The sequence below is a fragment of the Pteropus medius genome, unplaced genomic scaffold (genome assembly GCF_902729225.1).
Source record: "Pteropus medius unplaced genomic scaffold, Ma_sr-lr_union100, whole genome shotgun sequence".
NCBI lineage: Eukaryota > Metazoa > Chordata > Mammalia > Chiroptera > Pteropodidae > Pteropus > Pteropus medius.
This window is the reverse complement of record NW_024355205.1, coordinates 28,326,745-28,350,823: the sequence shown is the minus strand read 5'-3', so window position 1 is coordinate 28,350,823 and position 24,079 is coordinate 28,326,745. Positions and strand designations below refer to the sequence as shown.

Below are 24,079 nucleotides of genomic sequence, written 5' to 3'. Positions count from 1 at the left end.
GTATTGTATTAACTTCAGTATCCTGATTGTGATATTATACTATAACTTTGCAAAATATTACAACTGTAAGAAGCTGGGCAAAGTGTGCAAGAGATCTCTCTGCATTGTTTGTGAATGTATAATGATCTCAGTAAGATTTTAATTAAAAAATAAGTTAAAATAATCAAAGAAAGGCTTTTAAGACAGTGAGTTAGCTGTATGATATTTTTAATGTCACTATGATGAAACACTTTAAATATGTGAAAACATAAAATTTACACTCAAATTAGAATGAATGCATACATACATACATACACACACATACATGCATGCATGCATACACCTTTCCTCCCAAACTCATGAATAAAACTTTGCTCTACTTGGAAAATTTCATTACGTAATTTGAAAATATAGACCATATGAAGTATGCGACCACTATGACATGCACAGCTACATTTTAGAAACAATGGCTGACCTATAGTTGGCCTTCTGTGTCATTTTCTTGGTTTTGCATTACTTGCTCCAACCTCTGCCACAGAACCTACAACCTGTTGACTCCCCAAACGGCAGATATGATTTCATGGAAGTATGCATGGCTAACGTAGCCTCAGTACCTGTCACAGGGCAGCCCACACGAGCCTACTGTACACAAAAGTTCTACATACTTGCTCCAAATTCCTGTTAACAGATTCTAATTTGTGTTCCAGTGTCACAGGGCTCAAGGTTCGTCTAGCTGTAGTTACTAACTAACTAAAGCAAGCTGTTCTAATAAGGGTTAGTTTAGGTGTTTGAGCTCCAAACCAGGCTGGTGGAATAAGATGTGTAAAAACGGGGCTCTATAAATAAATTGTCTTTTTTCTGCCGATGTGCAGACACGATCTCAAGAAAAAAGACAGAGGAGAGGAGAACACTTATGGAGCATCGACTCTCCATGAGGGCACGTCTCAGAAAAGTGGATGATCTATCCGATGGTTTACAAGCGAAACCCAGCCACAGTTTCCCATGACAGGAAAAAGGCCAAAGGGAGAGAATGGCAGGTAGGGTGACCTCTCTGAGCGGCTCTTGAAATGTCGTAACAGTGGGTCAAGTTATTTAACCGCTCAATAAATACTTTTAACTAACACCCAAAATAATTAATTTTACATGTAAAATGTCATAATTTTATGAAAAAAGGTAAAGAAATGCGTTGTTGCAGAACCTGGGAACTGCTCCTGAGCCTCAATGACAAGCAGACTGTTTTATTTTTAAATTAATAAACTGTAAGAGATTTAATCAAGTTAAATTAAATTAAAATCAGGGCGATTTCCAGAGGCATGTGCTCGTCACTCACCTCTTCTGGGAGAGTAATGTTAAGCTCCTCATCAGCCTGGTCTAAGATTCTCGAGTGGAAGTAGCTGCTGCATGCCGCCAGCACAGACCGGTGGGCGCGGAATGGCTGGCCCTCCACGAGGACGGTGACATCGCACAGCACGTCCTTCTTCCGCTGGTCGTCGAGGCTGAGCAGCACATTGGTGCTGTGCACAGAAGATTCATAGGCAAAAACCGCGTTCTCACTCAGAGACATTCTGCATAACAAATGGTGCTGGGAAGTTCAGTGAAAGCATGCTTCTAATTGCCATCAAACCTGCAAAGAACCATGCGAGATTGCATTTACTTAAGATCTTGTTTAAAATGATTTTTAAAATGACAGTGTCAAATATAAATTCAAACACTCATCACTAAAACAAAAATTGAAAGAACTGTTAGCAAACTTAGAAGCATTTTCTTCAACATACCTCATTTAAAAACGGGTCTCGATATCAGTTTTTCTAACTATTTTAGGAAAAAGGTTCTCGGAGTAGGGGAGGAAAGAAGTTTTTGAACCAAGGATTACGTGGCTCTCTGAAAGTGAGATGTTTTTCATCTTGAAAACACCTGCAATGAGCAAACATGGGCCAAGAAATTTCTGGGTGTCACCCCATTCCTGTTGCTTTAAGACATTAATGGGTTGGGGGGGGCGGTCATCGGAGATTACAGTTTGGGACGGGACCAAACAGTGGAACAAGCACATGGTGGTCCATCAATTCTCCGTGCCCCATAGCCTGACATCTCACAGCTGGTGGGAGGTCTTGGCGCTTCAGAACAAGGGACGCGTTCTACGAAAGGTAAATTTCCTCCAACACAAAGAAGAAAATGACTTCTATAAGAAAAGACTGACATGTGTCAGGCCGAGTCTTAGAAATGAGTCTTTTTCTATAACAAGTCTTACAAAGTATAGGCAACAAGTACAACTACTTCATCATTAAGAACATGGGTTATCACGCAAAAAAACCTCTTGGTTTTCTCAAAACGTTAAAACTAAGAGAAAGTTATCAAAGATGTATATTTTTTTAAATACGACCCTATGGTAGCCTCCAAACATTTTTTGATCATATACACACTACTTGCAATAGTCTAATATATGCATGTTCGTCTATATATTTCAGATATGCACTACGTATGTCTTAAAACACCAGAGGCTGAAAGTAAGAGGTGACAAGTTCTAATATTTCCTTCCAGATCTCAATGGCCTATGTGAGCACCTCCAAGCTTAGTGCACCCCACTTAGACACAGTGACCATGTTGATGGAAGCTGACGAGCTCACAGGTATAGTGCCTGTGTCATTTACTTTTGTTCTTCTGACATCTTACTCACTGCCTGAAGCATAAAGGTCCTCAAATCTTCAGTGACTGAATAAATAAATGTTACTGTTTTCAGATTTACTATATTCCAAACAAAATGAAAGGAGAAATAAGGACTACTGAAAATTTCAGGCAGACAAGGCCCATATCATGGGTGAATACCACCTCAAAGACAAGCTGTTTTAGTCACAAACACATGAAAGACATAAATTCCATTCTATTTGGGTGTTTATTTTTAAAGTGTTCAATAGAGCTGAAATGCTAAGTTCATCGTAATCCGTCAATAAAAACTGAATCTCTCACACGGTTAAACTCTGCCCCGTCATTTACCGATTCAGCATGCCACATGAAATCATGGCAACTTCAAAATGATGTCCTAGAACTAACTCAATTTCTAGGGTATGAACAGAAGCAAAAGTAGGTAATTCCCTTTAACAACTGGTCTTAACATTTCAGTTATCAATGCAAGGAATTAGTGTTAAGAATAGTAGGGAAGAACCATCATTCAAAGAAATTACGTACCTTGTGTGTGGGGTACCCCACAGACCACTGCCCTCCACTTTCTCTAAGACTGTCACCACCACCAGCCAAGCAGGACTCGGCAGGTGACCACTTGCCTTACTATGTCCCTGCTCCCAAGTCCCCAACCTCCTTATTCTTTCCTGGCATCTGCCCTGCAAACGCTTAAAACTACACTAATCTTACTTTTACATCTTCTTATTCTGCTGAACACAGCACAGCCAGGAAAAACTATCAAAACATGCAGACTGGTGTCATTATAAATTAATAGTACAGTCTCCAAGTCTCAGCACTATTTATCAATTATTTGGTATGTCCCTGTCTCTCATTCACCACAGCCTTCCAAGTCGCCGCCTTCCTCCCCAGTAAGCATCTCTCCCAGTAGACCACCATAACTGGGACCCAATCTCAGAGAGCGCGCCCCTCCTACCACCTCCACAGGTTCCTCTCTTTTTGAAACAATCCACTAATGTTTGCTCTTGATCTCACACCATCCTTGTTTCTCTGAAATCTAATGCTTTTCTCAACACTCACTCTTACTTCTGTACAGCTTCTCTGTCTATGCTGGCTCCTTCCCACCGTCTTTGTTCATAAACGTTTCAGTCTCTCCAGAAACTGTCCTAAAAATACCGACTACTAACCACAAATACTCACTGAACTCTGAATTCTGAGTTCTCACCTACTCCTCGCACTAACCCTACGACACGGGTGCTCTTATATCATCCCAACTTTACAGATGAGGAAATTGGGGCTCAGTAAGAAGCGTCAAAAAACCAGTCAGACAGGATTCGTACCAAACACCATGACACCATGTTCTGTTTCCAGTTAGTATCTGCTGAGTGCATAGTATGGAGACAGCGCAGCAATGAGGGGAGCCGGTTATCATGCAAAGGTCATACGTGAGAGTAAGGTCAGGGCCTCACAGATAGCCAGGAACAAATGAACTGGACCTGCACTTCAGAAAGAGGGCTGCCGACCCTTCAACACTGGAATCTAAAGGTTCTTTGGACTCCAAGGGGACTACAGCAAAAACAATTCCCATACGTTCGCTCTAGAGCCACTGTTCACCCACGTGTGCCTGTGTCGCCTGCTGCCTCCAGCTGGCTCACTACTCACCTCAATTTCCAGACAGAGAATTTATTCTTGGCTCGACCCACCCGTTTAGGCCATCTGGGTGACAAATCACCTCCTAAGTCCACAGCAGCTTACAGATTTGCTGTAAGATACAGATTTAGATGATAAGCAAACCCCAAGTACATCGGCCGCAGCTGAGAGAAGCTAGAGAATCAGGTAGTATGAGAGCCACCAGGAGGATCCCTCTAAAAAAAGGCTGAGCACAGGCACCCCATGACTGATCCTGCTCCCAGCGGAAACCAGAGACTCATCCAAGAAAGCGCCCCACATTCGGAGCCTCTATCCAATCTCTGATCGATCCCTGGTGCCTCTGCCTCTTCGCACTGAAACCCAGTTCTGTCCACACGCACTGTCACAATTCTAGTCCAAGATACCACTGGCTCTTGCAGAGATAAACGTTTACTTTTTGCAATGGCTTACCCATGTACGATATAGTTATATAAAATAAAATAAAATCTCGCCTATGTACGATACAGTTATATAAAATAAAAAGTGAAACAAACTTTCACATGTCAATGTTTTATCTGTTCTAGTACAAAGTACTCCAATTTCTACTGTTCTATTAAAAAAAAAAATTTCCAGTGTGATCCACTCAATTTCAAGAACCACTAATAGACCATCACCTCACCCACTGAAAGCACAAGCCAAGTGGCTAACAGCACTGGTCTAGAATCATACACTGCCTGGGTTCAAACCCCAGCTCTGACACTTACTAACTGCATGAGCCTGGACAAGCTGCTGATCCTTCCTGCCTTTGCTGGGAATTGGGATTACAACAGCATCCTCATGTGAGGTTCACATGAGACAGTGAGGGTAAAGGGCTTAGCATATTATCTAGCCCATAGCACACAGATAAATATCAGCTGCTACTAATAACAACAAAGTTTCATTTCCCTTAAGCCCTCTTGATCCCCTCTAATTGATTCTCCCATGTTAAAGTGGTTTCTCCTTTGCCTAAATTTTATGATCTCTTCCAAAATCCTTATGATCAATTCTAAATTCTTAGCATGTCCTCCAGATCTGTGTGTCCAGGTTTTCTATTAAACCAGCTTTACCTCAAGACTTTGTCTCCCCTCTCGTGCTATTTTCCAGCCTCGCCATCATACCTTCCTGCCCCACAGACACCAAAATCCTTCCGACCTCTGGGCCTTTACACATGCTGTGTCCACTCCCTGGACTTCTCCTGCTCTTCAGCTGTCTAACTCCTGACCTTTTAGGTCTCAAATTAAATGTCAAAACCTTATCGCCTAACTTATTTTCTGCCCTCAAGCATATAACAAAGTATCTGGTCCATTGCAGGTACTTGCTTCTGAACGAATGACTTGGCCATTTTTAGTACAAATCCAAAACCTAGATCATCTACATTTTCTTCCAAACACAGCACAGTCAGCTAGCTATTCTAATACATATGGGAACAATAATGCCACCGAGGCAAGCTCTTGGAGAAAAGTTCCTGGACAGCTCTGCAAGAGCCCTGAGGAGTGAATGGGAGTCCTAGCTCATCCCTCTGGGAGCTCAAAATATACCCGCAAGACAAATGACCAAAGAGCAAAGCTTAGCCACTACGGGCACAGATACTACAAATGACGAACGAATGAAGCCACTTCGACCCTGGCCTCAATGGCATGGGGCACTACAGAAAGTTCATCTGAAAATCAATTTTCCTAATTCTGCAAACCATCCAAGTGGTCAATAACCCATTTGTACCCAGTAATGACTAAGTTAGGTATGACACACATCCTTCTAACATCTGTCATTTTCCAACATTTCTCAAACCTAAAAAGATTTAACATCTCCAAGGAACCTTCCGGATCTAAAATCCTGTTAATTGATTAACATCAAATTTAGATTCCTATGTTATACCTGAATTTTTCTATGTTCTTGGAAATATACACTATTGCTAAAATTCAAAATAAAGGTTTGCTGACCTTAGCAAATTGCTGACTCACTCAGTAATGCTGATAAAGGGTGAACATGCATTTTAAAGCTTCCTGCACCTCGATTTGGAAATAACTTGTGCTTTCTGGTCAACATACACAATTTAAGTTTTAATACATTACCACTTGATGTTTTTGCCTTCAAAATCATAAAGAAAATGAAACGAGAATCTGTGGCTTTATCATGTTAATGAATTTAAGGATAATTTACTTTAAAACAAATTTGTAAAAATCTAAGGTATATATCTGATCATGCAGCCAGGTCTGCGGCGCTTCATAGCAGAAATTCAGACGATGTCGTGTCTGGGGATGAAATTCCACATGTCCAAAAAGCTAGGATCTTACTGACCTCAAGTCTCATCGGATTTTGTTGTTTTTTAATTCTCAGTGTAGAAGGGCACACGAAATCATCTAACACCAAAGATTCATTTAAAAGAAAGACTATCATCCAAACATGTTTGACGGTCACCGAACAATGACAAATGTTCTTGCGACAAGTGATATCCGTGCCAAGCAACAGAGGAGGTGCCGTGAAAACACAAATAACAGTCTCTACATTCAAGAATAACAAAACTAGAGATGTTCAAAGTAAAAACGACACCTCACAGTGAGAGAGACAATGATGGTTATAATCAATTTGCACAGGAACATGGACATTTCTAAAGATAGTTGCAGTAAGTCTTCAAATAAAAACTACTTTCTGATCAATTCCCACTTAACCATAATATTCGATTAAAGAGAACAATGATTCCCCAAATAGTTCTTTTCCCCAGGGTTTACGGCGGGGGGCGGGGGATGGGGCATAAGTGATTAGTGACCTTGGATAACAGAAATGGTGCAATATGTAACTGTCTTTGGCCTTTACAAAAAGCAGTGCCCTTCATCTGCAGCCTGGTCAAGTCCTTAGAATCTGCCTTCCCCTCCTTCTGAGCAGCCATTTGGATTTTTACTCTTTCCACCTTACAGCTTCTGCCTGCCAACCCCCTCCGGTGCCCTGTCAATTAATTTTGCCTCATTCGGTTTCAGGGCAGGGTCTCCAATGGTTCAGACGACGGGCAAGTTTCTCTTACTATGCCATCCTCCTTGGCTCTCTCCTAAATTTCAAAATCCCCTAAGCCAGATACTGTTACAATACGCTGGCGATATCCAGGCTGCCAGTGCTCTTTGGAAATTAGGTGACTGTTATCTTGTTTTCAAGTGAATGGCAAAGACCCAACAGGATCATGTGTGTACACCTTCAGCGCTTTGTCTCTCCTTTAAGGGCCTTTATTAAAATATATATATAAAAAAATATATAAATATATACACACACACACACACACATATATATATATTTTTTTTTTTAATTTAAGGTGGAGATGCCCATAGGAAAGAATTTCATTGAAGAATTTCTCCCCAACATTCCAAGACCTGACTCAACTTCTAGAAAGAGCCAGGAAAAAGAACTCAGTGACCAATGTTTTCTATTTTCTTTAACCTTTTGCAGATCTTAAATATTACACTTGTTTAAACACCATATCTGATCATCCCATTTTCTAAATCCATTTCTCTCAGCCTTATGAAAAAATCATAAGTATGACTGTGGACAAGGTACAAAGATGAATATATCAAAAAAAGCTGAATGCAAATGAAAAACAAAAGTTTGAATTAAGTAACAGAAAAGCTTACAGCAGCACCAACAATGACAATGCTGTGAAGGACTTTTACAAAGACACTGGCAATCCATGTTAAAACTAACTACACATGCCCTACTGTTTTTAAAATGGAGGCAATTTTTGCAGCTCATGATTATTAATTAGGTGAGGTTACATGCATAGAGAAAGTTAGGATTTTTTTTCCCATTTATTTTCCCTAATTTAAAATGTACATATTTAATCATAGAGCTTTGTTATATTTACTTGGCATAATTCCATTTCTGAGATTATAAAGCTGAAGTTATACTTAGAGGGGAGCAGTCTGAATGGTTCGAGAAGTTTGAAGATGTTTACAGATTTACCTACTAACAGGTCAGAAACAAAAGGTAAATGTTTTACTTTCCAAGTCAACAAATCCAACTTTGATAATTTTTGGTAATAAGTTTAAATAGCTTGGAAGGAAATAGAAGGAACATAGGCAATCCAAACTCCATAACCAAAACAAGAAAAACTAATTCCACTATTATACTTTCTTACTACAAAGAACTTAGGAAATACTGAAGTCTTTTATTTGCTTAACACAAGTGGCAGCTACTTACTTGATCCTTAAAAGGATTGTCATATCTCAGTGAAATATGACTGTTATGAAAATGAGCTACTAGAATTGTCCCGTATAAATAAAACTAATTTACGGAACACATTTTTATCATGTATTTGTCGGTCACTATTTTATCTATCAACTTTGAGGTATGATTATATAGAACAAACTGCACTATTTACAGTGTACAGTTCAGTGAGTTTTGACACTTGTAATCTGTGCATAAAACCACCACCACAATCAAGATATAGAAATTTCTGTCATTCCTCAAAATTCCACATGTCCCTTGAGGTCTCTCCTTCCCTGATCCCCTCCCTCCAGATAACCAATAATCTGCCTTGTCACTTTAGATTAACATGCGTTTTCCATGATTTTAATATAAATGAAATTACACATTGTACTCTTGATTTTGGTTTCTTTCACTCAGCTTAATGAGAATCATATTGTGTACATCAGTAGTTTGGTTTTTTTTTATTGCTGAATAATATCCATTATATGGATATAGCACCATTTGTTTATCCATTTAACTGTTGACGGACTATTGTAATAAAGATGGGCAATTGCATTGTTTCCAGTTCAAGATTACTGTAATAAAGCTTCAGTGACCATCTGCATGGACATATACTTCATTTCCATTGGGTAAATAAGGTGTAGAAGAGCTAAGTGATGTGGTAGATTTATGTTTAACTACTCGGAAAATGCTAAACAGTTTTCCAAAGCAACTGTACATTTTACATTGTTATCAACAGTGTAGACAATTTCAGTTGTTCCACATTTTCACCAACCCTTGGTATTTTTAATCTTTGGCTTCCCTAACAAATGCACGGTGATTTCTCACTGTGGTTTTAATTTGTTTCCTGATGGCTAATGATGTTAAGCATCTTTATATATGCCATTGGCCATTTATAGATCTTCTGTTGTGAAATGTCTGTTCGATTCTTCTACTCATTTTTAACTGGGCTGTTTTCTTCTTATTCCTGAGTTGTAAGAGCCAGTAGAATTTTTATTTTATTTTATTAGTTTCAAGTATACAGTACATAGATTAGACATTTATATGGTTTATAAAATGATCCCCCTAATTGTTCTTTCTCTCCTCTGGCTCTCCACCTAGTCAATACATTAAAGCGAACTGCATTCCCTATGCCGTGCTCCCCAACCCTGGGAGCTGGTAGAATTTTGATTAGGATTGCAATGAATCTACTGTAAGAATCTGGGGAGAACCAACATCTAACAAATTGAGTCCCTAGATGCATGAACATAGCATATCTCCCCACGCAGGTCTTCTTTAATTTCTCTCAGGATTATTCTGATATTTTTAGTAAAGAGGTTTTGCATATCTTTTGTTTAGCTTATTCCTAAGTATTTTATGTTTAGGTCTTTTTTTATAGTTACTATAAACTAACTTGTTTGTTAAACCTCATTTTCTGGTTTTCTGCTGCTATTATGTAAACATTAAATTGATTTTTTAAATATGAACCTTGAATTCTGCAGCCTTAACTCACTCGTTAGTTCTGATAGTTGTTTTATAGACTCCTCAGCATTTTCTTTGGGCACAATTATGTCATTTGCAAATAGTGAGTTTTACACCTTTCTCATCTTGACATGTATTTCTTGTTTCCCTTTTGGCAATGACTGAATAGTGAAAGTGGCGAGAGAGGCATCCTTGCCTCATTCCCTTATAAGGAAGTGCTGAAACTAGATTTTTTGAAGATGCGCAACTGATGGGCAGAAAAGAAGGTGCAGTGGTTACTACCCAGTTAACGTAGGGCTCCCACAAGAAACTCAGAGGGGAAAAAAAAAGCAAGGAGTGAAAATTCCCAAAAGTTCCCCCCAAGAGTGAAATTCCAAAACTCACCCAGCCTCCTCCGAGGCTACCCTCATTCCTAAGCCACTTTCTGAGTATTTGCCCCTGAAGACCTAAGATCACACAGTTAGGGGCTGGAGATAAAGACAGAGAGTGGCTACCAGGGAGCACACCTAAGGACTGAAAGACTATAGCAAACCTCACAAACACAGCAGTTAGCTAGCTGCTCTAGAGATCACTGTGTGGATAGCACAGAATAGCCTTTGATACCTTGATGACCCCTGCCAGTTGACCAGTTGAGTAAGTTAGTTTATATCTTCCATCTCTCTGACGATTTATTTATTGATTTATTTTTTTTGAAAAGTAGGGACAAGGATAGCACTTCTTGTTGGGAGGACCAAATTAAATAATGTACTTGGTGTTCTCAGAACAGAGCCTGGCATGTAATGAGTACTCAGTAATTGTTAGCTCTTATTTGAATTTGTCGCTAGAAAGGTTTTTTGAGTGGCACAGGGCAAAAGTAAAACCGTAGGGAGAGAAGAATGATTCACACTTACTTAGCTTTCCAGTGCCCGATACTGCACAGATATTACAACATGAACACTGTTCACTGGTTTTGAGAACAGACAAATAATGTAAGACTTAATTACAGTTATAGAATGAAATGTAAATATTATTAAACCTGACAAAATAAAACTGACAGGCTGAAAGATGGAATCAGAGATAACTGAAAGGAAAGGTAGTATTTCTATATGACTCATGCAGAGTGAAAAGATACTTAGATTAATGAGACCAAATTTTTAAAAAATTGGAGGTGCAGAGGTAACCAAGAACAGAAATAAAATGATTATAAATGTAGGTTGGGAGATGGTAGAAGTAAACAAAATCAACATCCATGGTAACAGTAAATCAACAGATGTCTTACATTCATAAATAAACTGAGGTATAAACATCTTAGAAACACAGAGGTAACTACCAAAAAGATAAATAGCAGAAATGGATAAAGATAAGTATTAACCATAAAACAGAATTAGAGGTGGGATGGGATGTAACAAATAAGGTTGCTTTATGATAAATATCCCTATTTTTTTTAAACCAAGAACATGTATTACTTTAACTAAAAAGATGTTTAAATGGATAGTAAACAAAAAAAGTAAAACTCAGTTAAGTCTAAATTGTTGATAATTTAGTTGACTCTTAATGCAACTTTTTGAAGATTCTATAAATAGAAAAAATTTTGATAAAGAGAAAAATCAACCTTTAACTAAAATCTTAGATTTTGACAAAATTAGGAAATGGGGAGGGTAGGAAAAATACAGTAAGATTTCTTCTTGTTTGAGAACAATGTTATACACACTACTTAATATTTTATATTGACAGTGATATCAATTCAAACAGATTCTTTAAAAATTTAAGGGTATCTTCTGAAGAAACGAGCTGCTGAACTGCCAAATCACTAGAGCACTGGTTCTCTGTCTTATAGAACCTGATGAAATCTGTTGTTCTTCCACCAAAAAAAAAAAAAAAAAAGCACCTTAGTAATGAAGTTTTTTGCCTTTGCTTTTGGTAGAACTGATGAATTAAACCACAAGCTGATTCTTAGAGAAGATCAATAAAATGGACAAACTTCTGCAAAGTCTCAAGAAAAAAATGAGGGAAAAAAATTACACAGCATTCCCATTATCGCACAAAACTTACTGCAATGGCTCTTCTCTTAAAATTGCTTGACCCTCCCTCCACCCTCCTATCTAAAGTGCAATTCTCTGCTCTCCTTTATTGAACTCCCAACAAAAGCCATGTATAGTCATGCCATCTCTTCCCAATTTCATTTGAGCCCACCCAAATCAGGCTTTCTCCCCTCCACTCCATGAAAACCACTTTGTGACGACCAGTGACCTCCATGTGGTCAAAAACGCCAATTTTCAGTCTTCCCATACAGCATCCCGGCAACACTCAGCAGGTCAACCATTCCTTCCCTGAAATCCTTTCTTCACTTGGCTTCCAGGATACTATAAACCTCTGATTTCCCATCTTACTGGCAGCTACTTATCAATTTTCTTTGGTGGATCCTCCACCTCTTCCAAACCTCTAAACACTGGAAATCTTCCTTAATCTTTAGATTTCTCCTCTGAACTCGCCCAGATCCACAGCAAGCACATGATCGCTCGCAGACCTGCTGTACACTCTCATATTTACATCTGGTCTAATTGTGACTATTGTCTGAACTTCATATTCATGCATCCAACTGCATACTCGAATTACTACACGTATTTCTAAAAGGCATCTCACATTTAACATGTCCAGAAACCTTGGCTCCTTCACCTCTAGTTAGGAGGCATATCAAAATATTAACAATGTTTACATCTAGGTAATCTTTGTTTCTGCATTTAAATTATTAAACCATAAACACATATTACTTTATAATCAGAAAAATGTTAAAATAGACAATAACTATAAACAAAAATTCGCTTTCATTAAAATTGCAGTTCACATTTATTTCGCTTGTCTTGAAGCCTCCCAAAACATGTCCATTACTTTTCCCCCTTAATCATGGATAATTCCTCCAGTCATCAGTGGAGGAATGTCACTATGTACAAAATTCATGGGCAACTCTGAAACATAGTACCCTCCACTGCTATCTTCACAGTAATCACAAAAGAACAAAATTAAATTGCACAGAAATCTAAAATAAAATGATCTGATGTGGGAAAAAAGAACCCTGTTAAAGGAAGAGAATGGGGAAGACCGTCAGGTCAGGTCTAGCCGTGTGGACCAGGCAGGGTGCGTTCGTGAGCCTTCAGTGGGCAGCTCTTGCCCTACTGGTTTCACAAAACCCTTTGAAAAGGATAACGGGCTAAACTAATACACAGAATTATGAAATGCAAAAGAAAATCAGTTTTAGGTTGTTGTAACACTACTTGACAGGATAATACTGAAAAGAACAGGCGTACTCAGCTATAATGAAGACTGTGGAAACTAACAACTGTGTGACCTTCTGTACGACACTCGTCAGATTCCCCATAAGGAAAACGACATCAACCTTGACTGTAAGGACTGAACGGTTTGGTGCATTTCATAGCACAGTGCTTGGCACAGGATTGCTAATACTTAATCATCATTATTATTATTGCCATTACGATGCAAGTGACCAAAAGAAAACTGCATTTTAAAAGGTTTTACTAACCCAAGAATTAAGTTACAAAATGAAGAGATTCCTGAACCTTTAAATATAAAAATTTGGTAAGCCTAATAAAAGATCTCAACGAGGTAAAAAGAAAATATAAAACTGTACAAATCTGCTCAAGATAACTGCTGATTTCACAGGGCTAAAGATTTCTAATTAAAAGAGCACATTCTTCCAGGATGACCCACTTCCCCCACTTCTGTTATGGATGAAGAAACTGAAGTCCTTGAGAGGGTCAGTAACTTAAAGGTTGAAAAGCTCTTCTGGCCCCCAGGTCCAAATATTACATTTCAATTTATACCACATGACCTAAGTGGCGTGGGTACATGTGTGTGTTTAGGGGGGCGGAGGGGGCGGGGCAGGGGAAGGTAAAAGTGAAGAGAGGTAGAACAATAAGTAATAGAAGTACACTGTGTGTGATGAGAACAATGGTAAACAGATTAAAAGGGCATTAAAGGAATAGCAAATATTTATTACTCAATATTTGGTTAATTTCTTATTAATACTTCTTAGATTATATTTTAAAAATTTCACATATCACTAAAAGGAATCTGACACTAAACTATGCTGACCTTAAAGTCAATAGCTATACCATACATGGAAAATTCTAGGACTGCTAGGAGATATTCGCTAAAGGTTACTTTCAATACAAAGTATTAAGTGTCCATCTCCTATATTCAAATTGAAATATTAAAGATTCTTCATGTTTTGTTTTCAAACTGTAATAATTATAACCATAATCTAATTATGTGCCTAGAGTAAGTGAAAGCCCTAAAATAAGATCAAGGTCAGAGTAACCTCTGTAGGTCTAAGAGTTAACACACATAGTATGCAAAGTAACTGAAAAAAAAGCAAGACAAAACAATAACCAAAAACGTGCCCTTCAAATTTCTAACCATTCCTTAAACACCATCTTGTTCCAACTCATTATAAATTTGAGTCAAAAAAAAACTATAAGATGAAGAGTAAAAATAATCTTAAGCAACAATTTTCATTAAATAAAGCAGCGGTTTCAGTGGAATAATTAAATTAAAACATTGCCTGAATCACAGATTTGAAACTTTTTAAGTAGAGGTATTAAATTAAAATGATTTATTTAAAAATAACCTAATCCACTAATCCCTGGCAGCTCCCATAGTGCTACATACAGTAGTATCTCAATGTACACAGCTAAAACTAAAATGTTTAAATCAATTTCTTATTATTTATGTTAACTTGGGAGTCAAGTTACCATCTCTAAAATGGGGATTTCCAAGCTGTAGGCTTTCCACCTAAGCCCTCAATAGCTACTTTCCAAAATATAATAATTATAAGATTAAGTCAAATAAGTAATCATTTGAGGCCTGTAGAAAGAAAAAGCTGAAATATTTCTGTTTAAATATTATCTGAGGAACAACCGAGTGGGTAAAAGATATTGTTTTTTTTTATTTGAGACAAAATTATTTTGGCAGTATTCTAACTTTTCTAAATTCTATACAAAAACGTAATACCATTTCAGAAGCCCACTCTATCATAGCCTTATAGTTATTATCAAATAGTATAAAATCCATTAGCAATGAATTTCTATTTTGTAAATGTACAACAAAGTGTTTATGTATTTACATCATTTGTTTGCCTTTCATATAGCACACAAAGCACCAAAACCTGAGATTTAGAAAAAGGAACAAGAATGACACATGAAAGTGCTCTGAACATATCAAAGTGCTCTAAAAGTTTAGGAGTGCTACAAGAACAATGTATAAACTTAAAGTGGCATTATTCTTGAAATCTGAAAAGAATGGCAAAGAAGCTAACCACAGGACAGCTTTTCCTACTAGGAGTGGGGTGTGTGTAGAGAGGAAATGATATTTCCATTTCTTTCCCTGATATAAGAGTTTGGGTTCCAAAGAATGCCCGCCCATCCAGGCAAAGAAACGACCACTCTGTTGGAGCCAGGCCAGCCTTGTCAGTCAGTAGGAGTCACAGATATAACAGGTGGGCACGCCCGGCAGATTAAAAGAGAGCAGTTCTCTGGTATATATACAATCAGAAGCCACAAGATATAATGATATATTCTCTTTTCCCTGAAAGTGTTAAAGAGAAGGACAAAGAACTTGAGCACTGTTTAGAAGACTGAAAGAAATATATTTCTTCTATATGTATTTCAGGGGATTAGAATGGCGTTCTCAATTTTTAAATAATTTTTAAATAAAACATTTATTTGATTGATCTGATTGTGAAAGTAATACTTGGTATAATAGTAAATATAATGAGATAAAAGGGGAAAGAAATCACCAAAAAATTCCAAAGACAACTGCATTCTCTTTTTCTACTCAGAAGTTTGTGTCTGTGCAGACTGGTGGCAGAAGCGGCAGGCAAAGATGACGCAGCGACTGCCCAGTGCCTTCATCCCCTCATTTTCTAACCGAACCTTGACTGTACTCACAGATCTACTCCCTGTCGGAGGCCACACGTTTCTAGGGAAGCAGCTCCAGTTCCAACTCAAGATGAAACACGATCCATTTAAGCCAATCGCAGTGGTCCCATTTCCCGTGACATTGGCTGATTTAGACATGGGCCTTTGTGCAGTGTTGGCTCATGAATAGAGAGGAGATGACAGAGATGGCATCCACTTGAGGCAGTGGGGAAAGAGGTTTTTATCCCTGATAAAGAGATATCCCAGAAAAAAATTGTCTTCTTCCAAGAGACTGAGTCCTATTTACTTATGACACTTGAATAAGTGGCAGCCATCCTGCAACCATTAAGGCAAAAAAAGACATGTCCTAAATCTTCAACCTTTTCCCAATGACCGTATTTTTAAATGTATACATACACAGACACACAACCTGCAAACCCAAACTCCCCCTACTAAAATCTATCTTTCTCTACTCTTCTTTATTGCTAAGCCTCTCAAAAGAGCAGTCAAAACAAGCTGCTCCCCCCACTAAACTACTCATTTATCACTGATATGCCTAATGCTTTCCTGATTTCCCAAAATTTAGGCTTCTCATATTCTATGGTTCCAAGGCACACTTGACAATCTTGCTAGTATAGCAATTAACACAAGCTATAGCAATGGTTTGCTTGTCTGCGAGACTGTAATTTCTGAAAAGCTCAGTATTGCCAATATCTACAAAAGTTCCTGGCGTATGAAGGGATAAATATTTGTTTCATAAATCAAACGTAAACCTAATACCAAAGATGTAAGCATACCAAGAATGTTGAAGTTAGCAACCCAACTCTCTACACACACCAAAAGTTAAATCTGTGTTTGTGTGTAAGTTTGGGGAGAGGGGCAGCAGGCACAGTAAGAGACTAAAATGCTTTGAAACTTAAAAACACACTTATTCTTTACTTTTCAGGGATTAAAGAGCTGCTTAAAGTCAACTCAAGAGGGGGAGGACATACCACACGGAGTCTGAGGAGCAATGGCAGAGATGTTGCCAGTACCTGGGCTCCTCTGCTGCCAACCTGCTCCAGAAAGGAAGAGGTACCCTAGCTTCCTCCACCCCCGGGGTCCAGAACGAACAATAAACTAGGCCAATGACAACAGGCATGCCCTTAGAGGCAAACACATTTTCTACAATGTAAATATATCTAGAATTTTAATAGTACTTGTAACAGTCCTTTACCACAAAGAGCCAATTAAGTAGGCAAAGTTGACAGCTAGAGACTCATCCCTATCTGGCATTTCCTTTGATTTCTCTGGTTGACAGGCAGGAATGAAGGTATGTAACCTTATTCGGTTGGGCGATTTTCTACTTCAAAAGTCTTTGACTAATGTGGAAAAAATGATTAAAAGGGCCAATGGTTTTTTTCTTCTAATTTAAGTGATAAATTCTATCTAGAGGAGAACCCTGAGCCATGCTCGAAATACTTCTCAAAAAAGAGTAAATAAAGAGATATTAGATACCTTGAAAATTAAAAGTGTCTTGGGCCAAGCTTGGATAGCCACGTTACATTTTTAAAAATAAGACTTAAGGGCAAGATACACACTAATGAAATTACTGATCTTACCAAAAACCACTTACCACAGAATGACAACCTAATAATTACAACCTAATAAATTTATTAAAAGACTAATAAATCTTTTATAGCCACATATTTTATAACAAATTCTCTGATGGATGAGTAACTCCCTTCATTGATTTTGCTGACTTCCGGAAGATGCTGGCATTCTTTAGAGGAGGAATAAGGCACTGAATAAAGAATAAGGATATGAAGATAACAGTAAACAGACAGTGGAGTGGATGAGTCTCCCCATTTCAACAGAGACAGAAGAGTTCATTCAACTCCTTAAGCCAAAAGAAAAAAAAAAATCCCCACTGGGAATCCTGGAAGCAGACAAGTAAAAAGAAGAAATCAGCGGGGGAAAAAGGCAGGAGAGGGGTACAAGACATCTCTCTTACTATAATCAATAATCTTGGAGGTGAGATACTGCCAATGTCCAAGCTAAAAAGGAACTGAAAAAACGACCCCTCTACACAGACCACTTTTTAGTGTAATTCCACTTTAATAGGGGATGGGGAATGGTGTGCAGCTGTCAACTATAACTCTGATCTAATCTAATAAATGAAAAAAAAAAAAAGGTGAAGATAACTTTACCAGATAGCTGTGAATATTTTATTACAAAAATATCCTTTTGAATAACGAGTTTCCTAAGGCATTAAGAAAATAATTTGAATTTTTAAAAGAACATAATTTACACACAATTTCAGCTGCATTAAGGTAACATTTTCTAAACTGTGCCAGCACTGAGAGAGGAACCAGCAGCCTGCTAACTTCACCGCATGCCCACTGTGATCCCGCAACGATCATTAACCACCAAGGTACTGGCAACCACTATGTCTTTGTTGCTTAGGGGCAATTTTTATTATCCTATTAATATTCTCTAAACTGTCCCTGACCCTGTATAAAACAAAGGATGTTCTAGAGGAACGATGATATTAAAGGAAAATTATTAGATGCGTAAGAGGTTTCACACCTAGACAATCCAAATTATACTTTGCTCAATTCAAAGTCATGAGACAAATTTTCTTTCTAAGGAGATGAACTAAAGATTTAAATCCAGCTGCTTCCTCAATACTTACACCAATGATGAAAACAGAAAGCAGAATTCTAAATAATCAACAGTTTCAACCCAGTACATATTTAACACAGCTTAACAGATACAACACAATGTTCTCTCCTTCCCTTTAAAAATTTCCAAGTTTCGAAACCACAGAACTAAAATGAATCCTTTATTATACCACCAGTGCAGCAACCGACAGTTTACCGAACATGCACAGCTGAGGCACATTCAATGTTCCATGGAAGACAGACAGAAGATACATCCTTTCGTCACCAAGAAACTTACATTCCAGTAGAAAGGACAGTCACCATGTTTGATACAACCTTTCTCAATTATTAACAGGTGCAAGAAATCATATGATAAACATATCCACTGCCTATCATGGATAATTTTTCTCTGTTAGCACAGGCATGTCATTTAAAGGAAAAAAAATACTCAGAAATAATTGGCAGGTAAACTCACACTTCAAATGTTCCCAAGAAGCTCTTCAGAAATGAGAATCGAGAAACAAGTTATGTCCTGATGTTAATAAACAGGGAGGGAGTGGGCAAGTTACTCAATTTGCCAGACCATGACGTCCTCAAGTATAACAGGGAGAAGAGACTAGATGCAGGTGGAAAGCATTTTGATTTCTTCAAAAGTCAGTTCCAACTAACTGGTAATGACTGCCTCTAGAGCATTTTGCTATGACTGTTAACGCCACCTGGCCCTCAAAGTTGGGTGTCTGAGGTGCTACTACTGATTTATCATCAGAATGTTCACTTGAGCTGCCTTTCTGGTGGCAGCTACCTGCTGGACACCCACATGCTCTTCTCCATCCTTCTGATCAATGGCTGCAATTCAGCCCAAGGAGGCTGCCAAAAGGTGGCTGTGCAACCAAGCACTTCCCCGATTTTAAACAACAGATAATAACACCTAGCATGTATTGATGCTCTAACCACTTAACACATATTAATGACTTAATCTGTAAACAATCTCTATGGTATAGATTCTATTATCATCATCCCCATTTTACAGATGAGAAACAGGCACAAGTTACTTGGACAAGTCAAGTAACTTGTCCAAGGCTTCACAGCAGGTTAGTAACGGAGCCAGAACTTGACCTTAGACCGTCTGGCTCCAGATCTCTCACTTTTAACCACTTCACTTAAAGTATCTCTGTCAATTGACAGTCAAACTCGTAACTTCAGTTCTGTTAATGCTATGATCTGAGTAACCTAGGAGTCCAGCTTCCACTGTGGTGTAAGTATGTATTTCATCTGTAGTCCTGAAATATTCTCTCTCTCCAAGGGTCCTGGATTTGGGCAAATAGTGCTCAAATTATCCATATCTTGGGCTCCAGTAGATTACCTTACTTGGCATATTTTTTAAGAGAAAATAGTTTCATAAATCATCCAATCCACCACAGAAAATATAGCCTCCATTTAGCAGAACCCTCAGGAAATGCAAGTTTGAGGATTAAAGCAATTTTCCCATTAACAGAACATTAGTCAGAAAATTACAAGGAGGAGATGATTCCTAAAACATAAGTCTTGGAGAGATAAGCATTGTGAAGAGAAATTCTGACAAGCGGTCATTTAAAAGGGCTTCACAATCTTTATTCTGAGCATCACTTCTCAGAGTCCAGGAGTGTAGACATTTGGACTAGGAGACTGAACTGAATGGTAAACATCTCCCAATATGTCTAGAAGGTTGCTTTTATAAATAAAGTAGTACATTCTCCTACAGGGGGAAATGTCACTTCTCAAATGATTTGCTAAATGTGTTCTTATTAATCCTTGATAAAGAGGGTGTACACTTGGCCCAAAAAATGCAGACTTCAAGGAGTAACAGTACAGAGTCATTTTAAAGAATCTGTTATATAAAAATTACTCTCCAATGTGTAGATAATTGTCAGGTATTCTCATCGGATCCTTTCACATATTACACTCCAGAGCATATGCATTAAGCAAACCAACCACCTGGCTTCTTTCCTATTTCAAATACATGGTATCAAATATAATGGGCAACTCTGTATTGTCTGTATTTCCTTTCCCTGACATCAACAATGTAATAAATATTTACACTCAAGCTTCTAAACTTTATAGTATAAAAAGGACAGAACTAAATACGAAATAAAAATTAAATGAATATTAAGAACATTTTGAAAGAATGATAGGTCTTAAGAGGAAGTAAGTTTTTTTAAGTATTCCAGTCATTGAAAGAATGTTATTGGCAATGATTAAAAAACTCTTTATGTTCTCCAACAGAAAAGGGGGGCATGCACCCACATTATATAATATGCATGTACTACTATTAATCTGTATCTTGAAGTTAATGTCTTTCTTATTTTAGAGAAAAGTAAAATTTTAAAAATCAAAGTTTTCATGTTTTTCCAAATGAATAATTTTGCAGCCCAGCTTAGAGATCCTAATACTTTTTTTAAAATCATGATTTCTAGTCTCCTCTAGTCCCAAAGCAATAAAATTAACCATTTTTTCAAAGACAAATGTTTTAAATAAACCATCAGTAAGAAGTAATCTTTTAACCACAGGTAAGGGCCGGATTCCCTCCTCCACATTCCTCATTCCTGAATGTTGTAAGCTCTGGGAATTGGTAAGCCTGGGTCATTTTTAAAGCAAGAAGTAACAATCTAAGATGTAAAGACACTAGCACCGTAACTAAGAGATTGAGACAGGAAAACGTTTGCTTTTCATTAGACAGCTCTTTCTATACTCTACACAATGAGACCTGTTAATCCCATTCACACTATCCATACCATTGCCTCTGCCACCAGAAACTACTAGTATATGTGCTAAAAACCAAGGGGAAGTCTCCTTCTGTGTTCTCCTAAAGAAATCTTTATGAAGAACAAATTAAGTTCACTTTGTGAGATGCATAAGCCACACAACAACAAAACCACAAAAGGGAAACAAAAAACTATGTACGTATGAGAAATATTTTTGTTAAAATACTATTAGGTTACCTACCACTAGCTATAAATTTCTTCCTCAGTTTTAGCTCCCTCCAGCACAAATTCATTCTCAGGCAGTAGGTCACGAGGCTGCTCTGTGTTTAAACACCACCTCAGCTCTACTTGGCCACTTCCTAAGAGTGATTGTGCACTTCACCAACGGATTACCTGGATCAAAACAGACAACCCCAGCTGGATCCCTTTCAGCCCTCTGAAGCAACCCCTCTTGAGTGCTCCTTGGCCTTTTATAGTGGAGGCATGTGATGACAGTATCCACACCAGCTGTTTCTAATTACCTCTCAGGCTGGGACAAATGACTCAGCAACCCAACTTTTTTAAGGAGTCAATCTACCTTGTTATCCAACCAACACATTGAACCATGATAAACTACCACTGGACACAGCCATTGGTTAAATACTACACAACGCAAAGCAATCACTAAACCAAGACCATGCTACTTCAAGATGACTCACCACGAGTGTCTCCCCCTCCCCCCCCCAGGCTTCTTTAACCCAAAGGCAGAAGTGGCAAGTGTCTTCAAGCCCAGCCCAGCCCTTGCACCATGACCCAAGACCAGGAAGAGGCGGACCTCTTCCCATTTCTCCTCTTGACCGTGTGAAGCGCTCAAGTGCTCAGTCACTAACACGCCCTCTCTTTCCACCCTTTATTTTTCTGAATTGTCTTAAATGCATACCCTCTGGGATGTAACGAGTGTTAAAATATGCGAATAAGCTCCTAGTACTGACATCCTCCATGGGTAACTGTCCCAGTACTGATATAATGCTCCAAAAAGATAAGCATCCCTCCAAAACAGCCTTTGTTCCTTCAACCAAGCATTGTAGCTTGTTTTTCCCACACGCGTTTTCACAGTTACTACTACACTATACCTTGAATCAGCCCAAGTTAAACGCAGAAGGCTGAAGCACAAAAGCACTCCCCAAGATTCTACTCAATGACATGAAACTGCCGTGCAAGAATGAGAAAGCAGTGGCACTCGTGTTACACGAGACCAGCACCGAGCTGGTGTCTCTCACCATATTGTGGGAGTCTTAATTACAACGTGTGGGCAAAACTCCAACAAAGGGAGCCCTGGGCGCTCCGGTCCTCCAAACCGCTCTGGGCTAAACCCAGCCCCGCAAGGTGGTCTTGTTAATCCGGCCACGAACTCGGCCGTTCTTACGTGACTGATTACACGCGACACACAGCGAAGCTGGGAGGACCGGAGGCGAACAGCTCGGTGGCCGCCGCCGCTGCGGAGGGAGGGAGGGAGGCGGGAGGGGGCAGGAGGACAATACCGAGCCGGGGCCCGGCCGCGCGGGCGGTGCTGATGTGTCACAGCCGGGCGCGCCGCGCGGGCCGGGGGGGCGGGGGGGAGCCAGGCTCGGACCCGGGTGACCGAGAGGCGGGGGCTGGGTGAGCCGGCGCCCCAGACCGCGCGCCCGCCGGCACATCCCCGCCCCCCGCCCCGCCCGGAGGTAAAGTACAGCGCGGGCCCGTAAACAACTGACCGCGCACCCCGGGCCAGCAGGCGAGTCGCCCCTTCCGGAGGACGCGGCGCCTTCTAGGAAAGGGCGCCGTAGCCGCCCCCCGCAGGCCCCGCTAAGCGCCCCCTGCCCAGAAAGCAGCCGCCCCGGGTCCGCCTCACCGCCCACCCCAGAGCAACCTGCAGGCCGCCCCCCAAAGACCTGCAGCACAGACCGCGCGCCGCCGCCCCGACCCTCCCGGGGAAGGGCGGGCTGGATGGCCGAACTACTCACCAGAGCCGAGGCGCCGCGCGGCCCGACTGACGGCAGCTAGCAAGCCCGGCGGGCGGCGCGGGCAGCGGTCAGGTGACTCACTGCCTCCCCGCGGCCGGCCGCCCCCCGCCCCTCGGCTCCCCGCCCCTCCGCTCCGCCGCCGCGGCCCGGGCCGCCTCCCGGCGCCGAGACCCCGCCCGCCTCTCTTGGTCACGCCCCTCTCCAGGGCCCGCTCCGCCCCCTCGAGGCCCCGCCCCGTGAGCCCTCCTCTCGGGGCCCCGCCCCTCCCTCGCAGGGGCGCCGAAACCCCGCCCCCACTGGAGGCTCCGCCCCGGAGCTCGAGAGGATCCAGTCCGCCAGCGGGCTCCCGCGGGAATCCTGGTGATTGAAACCCAGGCTGAGGGTCGCGGGGAGACACCGCACGGGCACCCGACGAGGCAGTGATGCGGTCCTCGACTGGCGCCCCCTTGGGATCACAGCCTGCTGCCTGAACGTTCAAGCCACCCGAGGACCACCTTCTTCCCTACTAAGGGCGGAAAGGAAAAGGCTGACTGCCTCCTCGCCCCAAGTGGTTCTAGGACACGCACATCCAGCAAAGCCACTGAGAGCCCAGGGTGCCGGCGACCATCTGGAAGGAGGACGGGCACCCGCCCCACGTCCCTCCCCAGGACCCTTCAGGGGTTGCTTCTGGAAGCTCCATGGGTGTAGCTGGGCGCCCAGGTTCGGGAGGTATTTTAGCTTGCTGATAGGAATGCATCAAGTGCGTCCAGGATTTTGTAGAAAGCATCTGGCAGCCCTACTTCTGTCTAACAAAGAAAACAACGGCGTTGGCTAACAGGTGTTCCCTTTATACTGTGGCTGCCAGGAAACTTGGAGTCAGGTTCAGCGCC

The 24,079-nt window shown here is 40.4% G+C and overlaps 1 protein-coding gene across 4 annotated transcripts in view; it reads right to left on the bottom strand.

Moving 5' to 3' along the window:
* Positions 1-23,319, bottom strand: part of BACH1 (BTB domain and CNC homolog 1) — a 40,482-nt gene extending 17,163 nt beyond the window's left edge. For 2 of the 4 annotated variants that reach the window (XM_039858031.1, XM_039858035.1), the window contains exons 1-2: positions 23,211-23,319; positions 1,310-1,603 (exon numbers count right to left, since the gene is read on the bottom strand). In XM_039858031.1, coding sequence (XP_039713965.1) covers positions 1,310-1,543 — 234 coding nt within the window. In that variant the 5' untranslated portion in view covers positions 1,544-1,603; positions 23,211-23,319. Of the gene's footprint in view, positions 1-1,309; positions 1,604-4,275; positions 4,376-15,875; positions 17,335-23,210 lie in introns of those variants that run through there. The other 2 variants (XM_039858033.1, XM_039858034.1) reach the window with 2 other exon arrangements.
* Between the last annotated feature and the right edge of the window lie 760 nt (positions 23,320-24,079).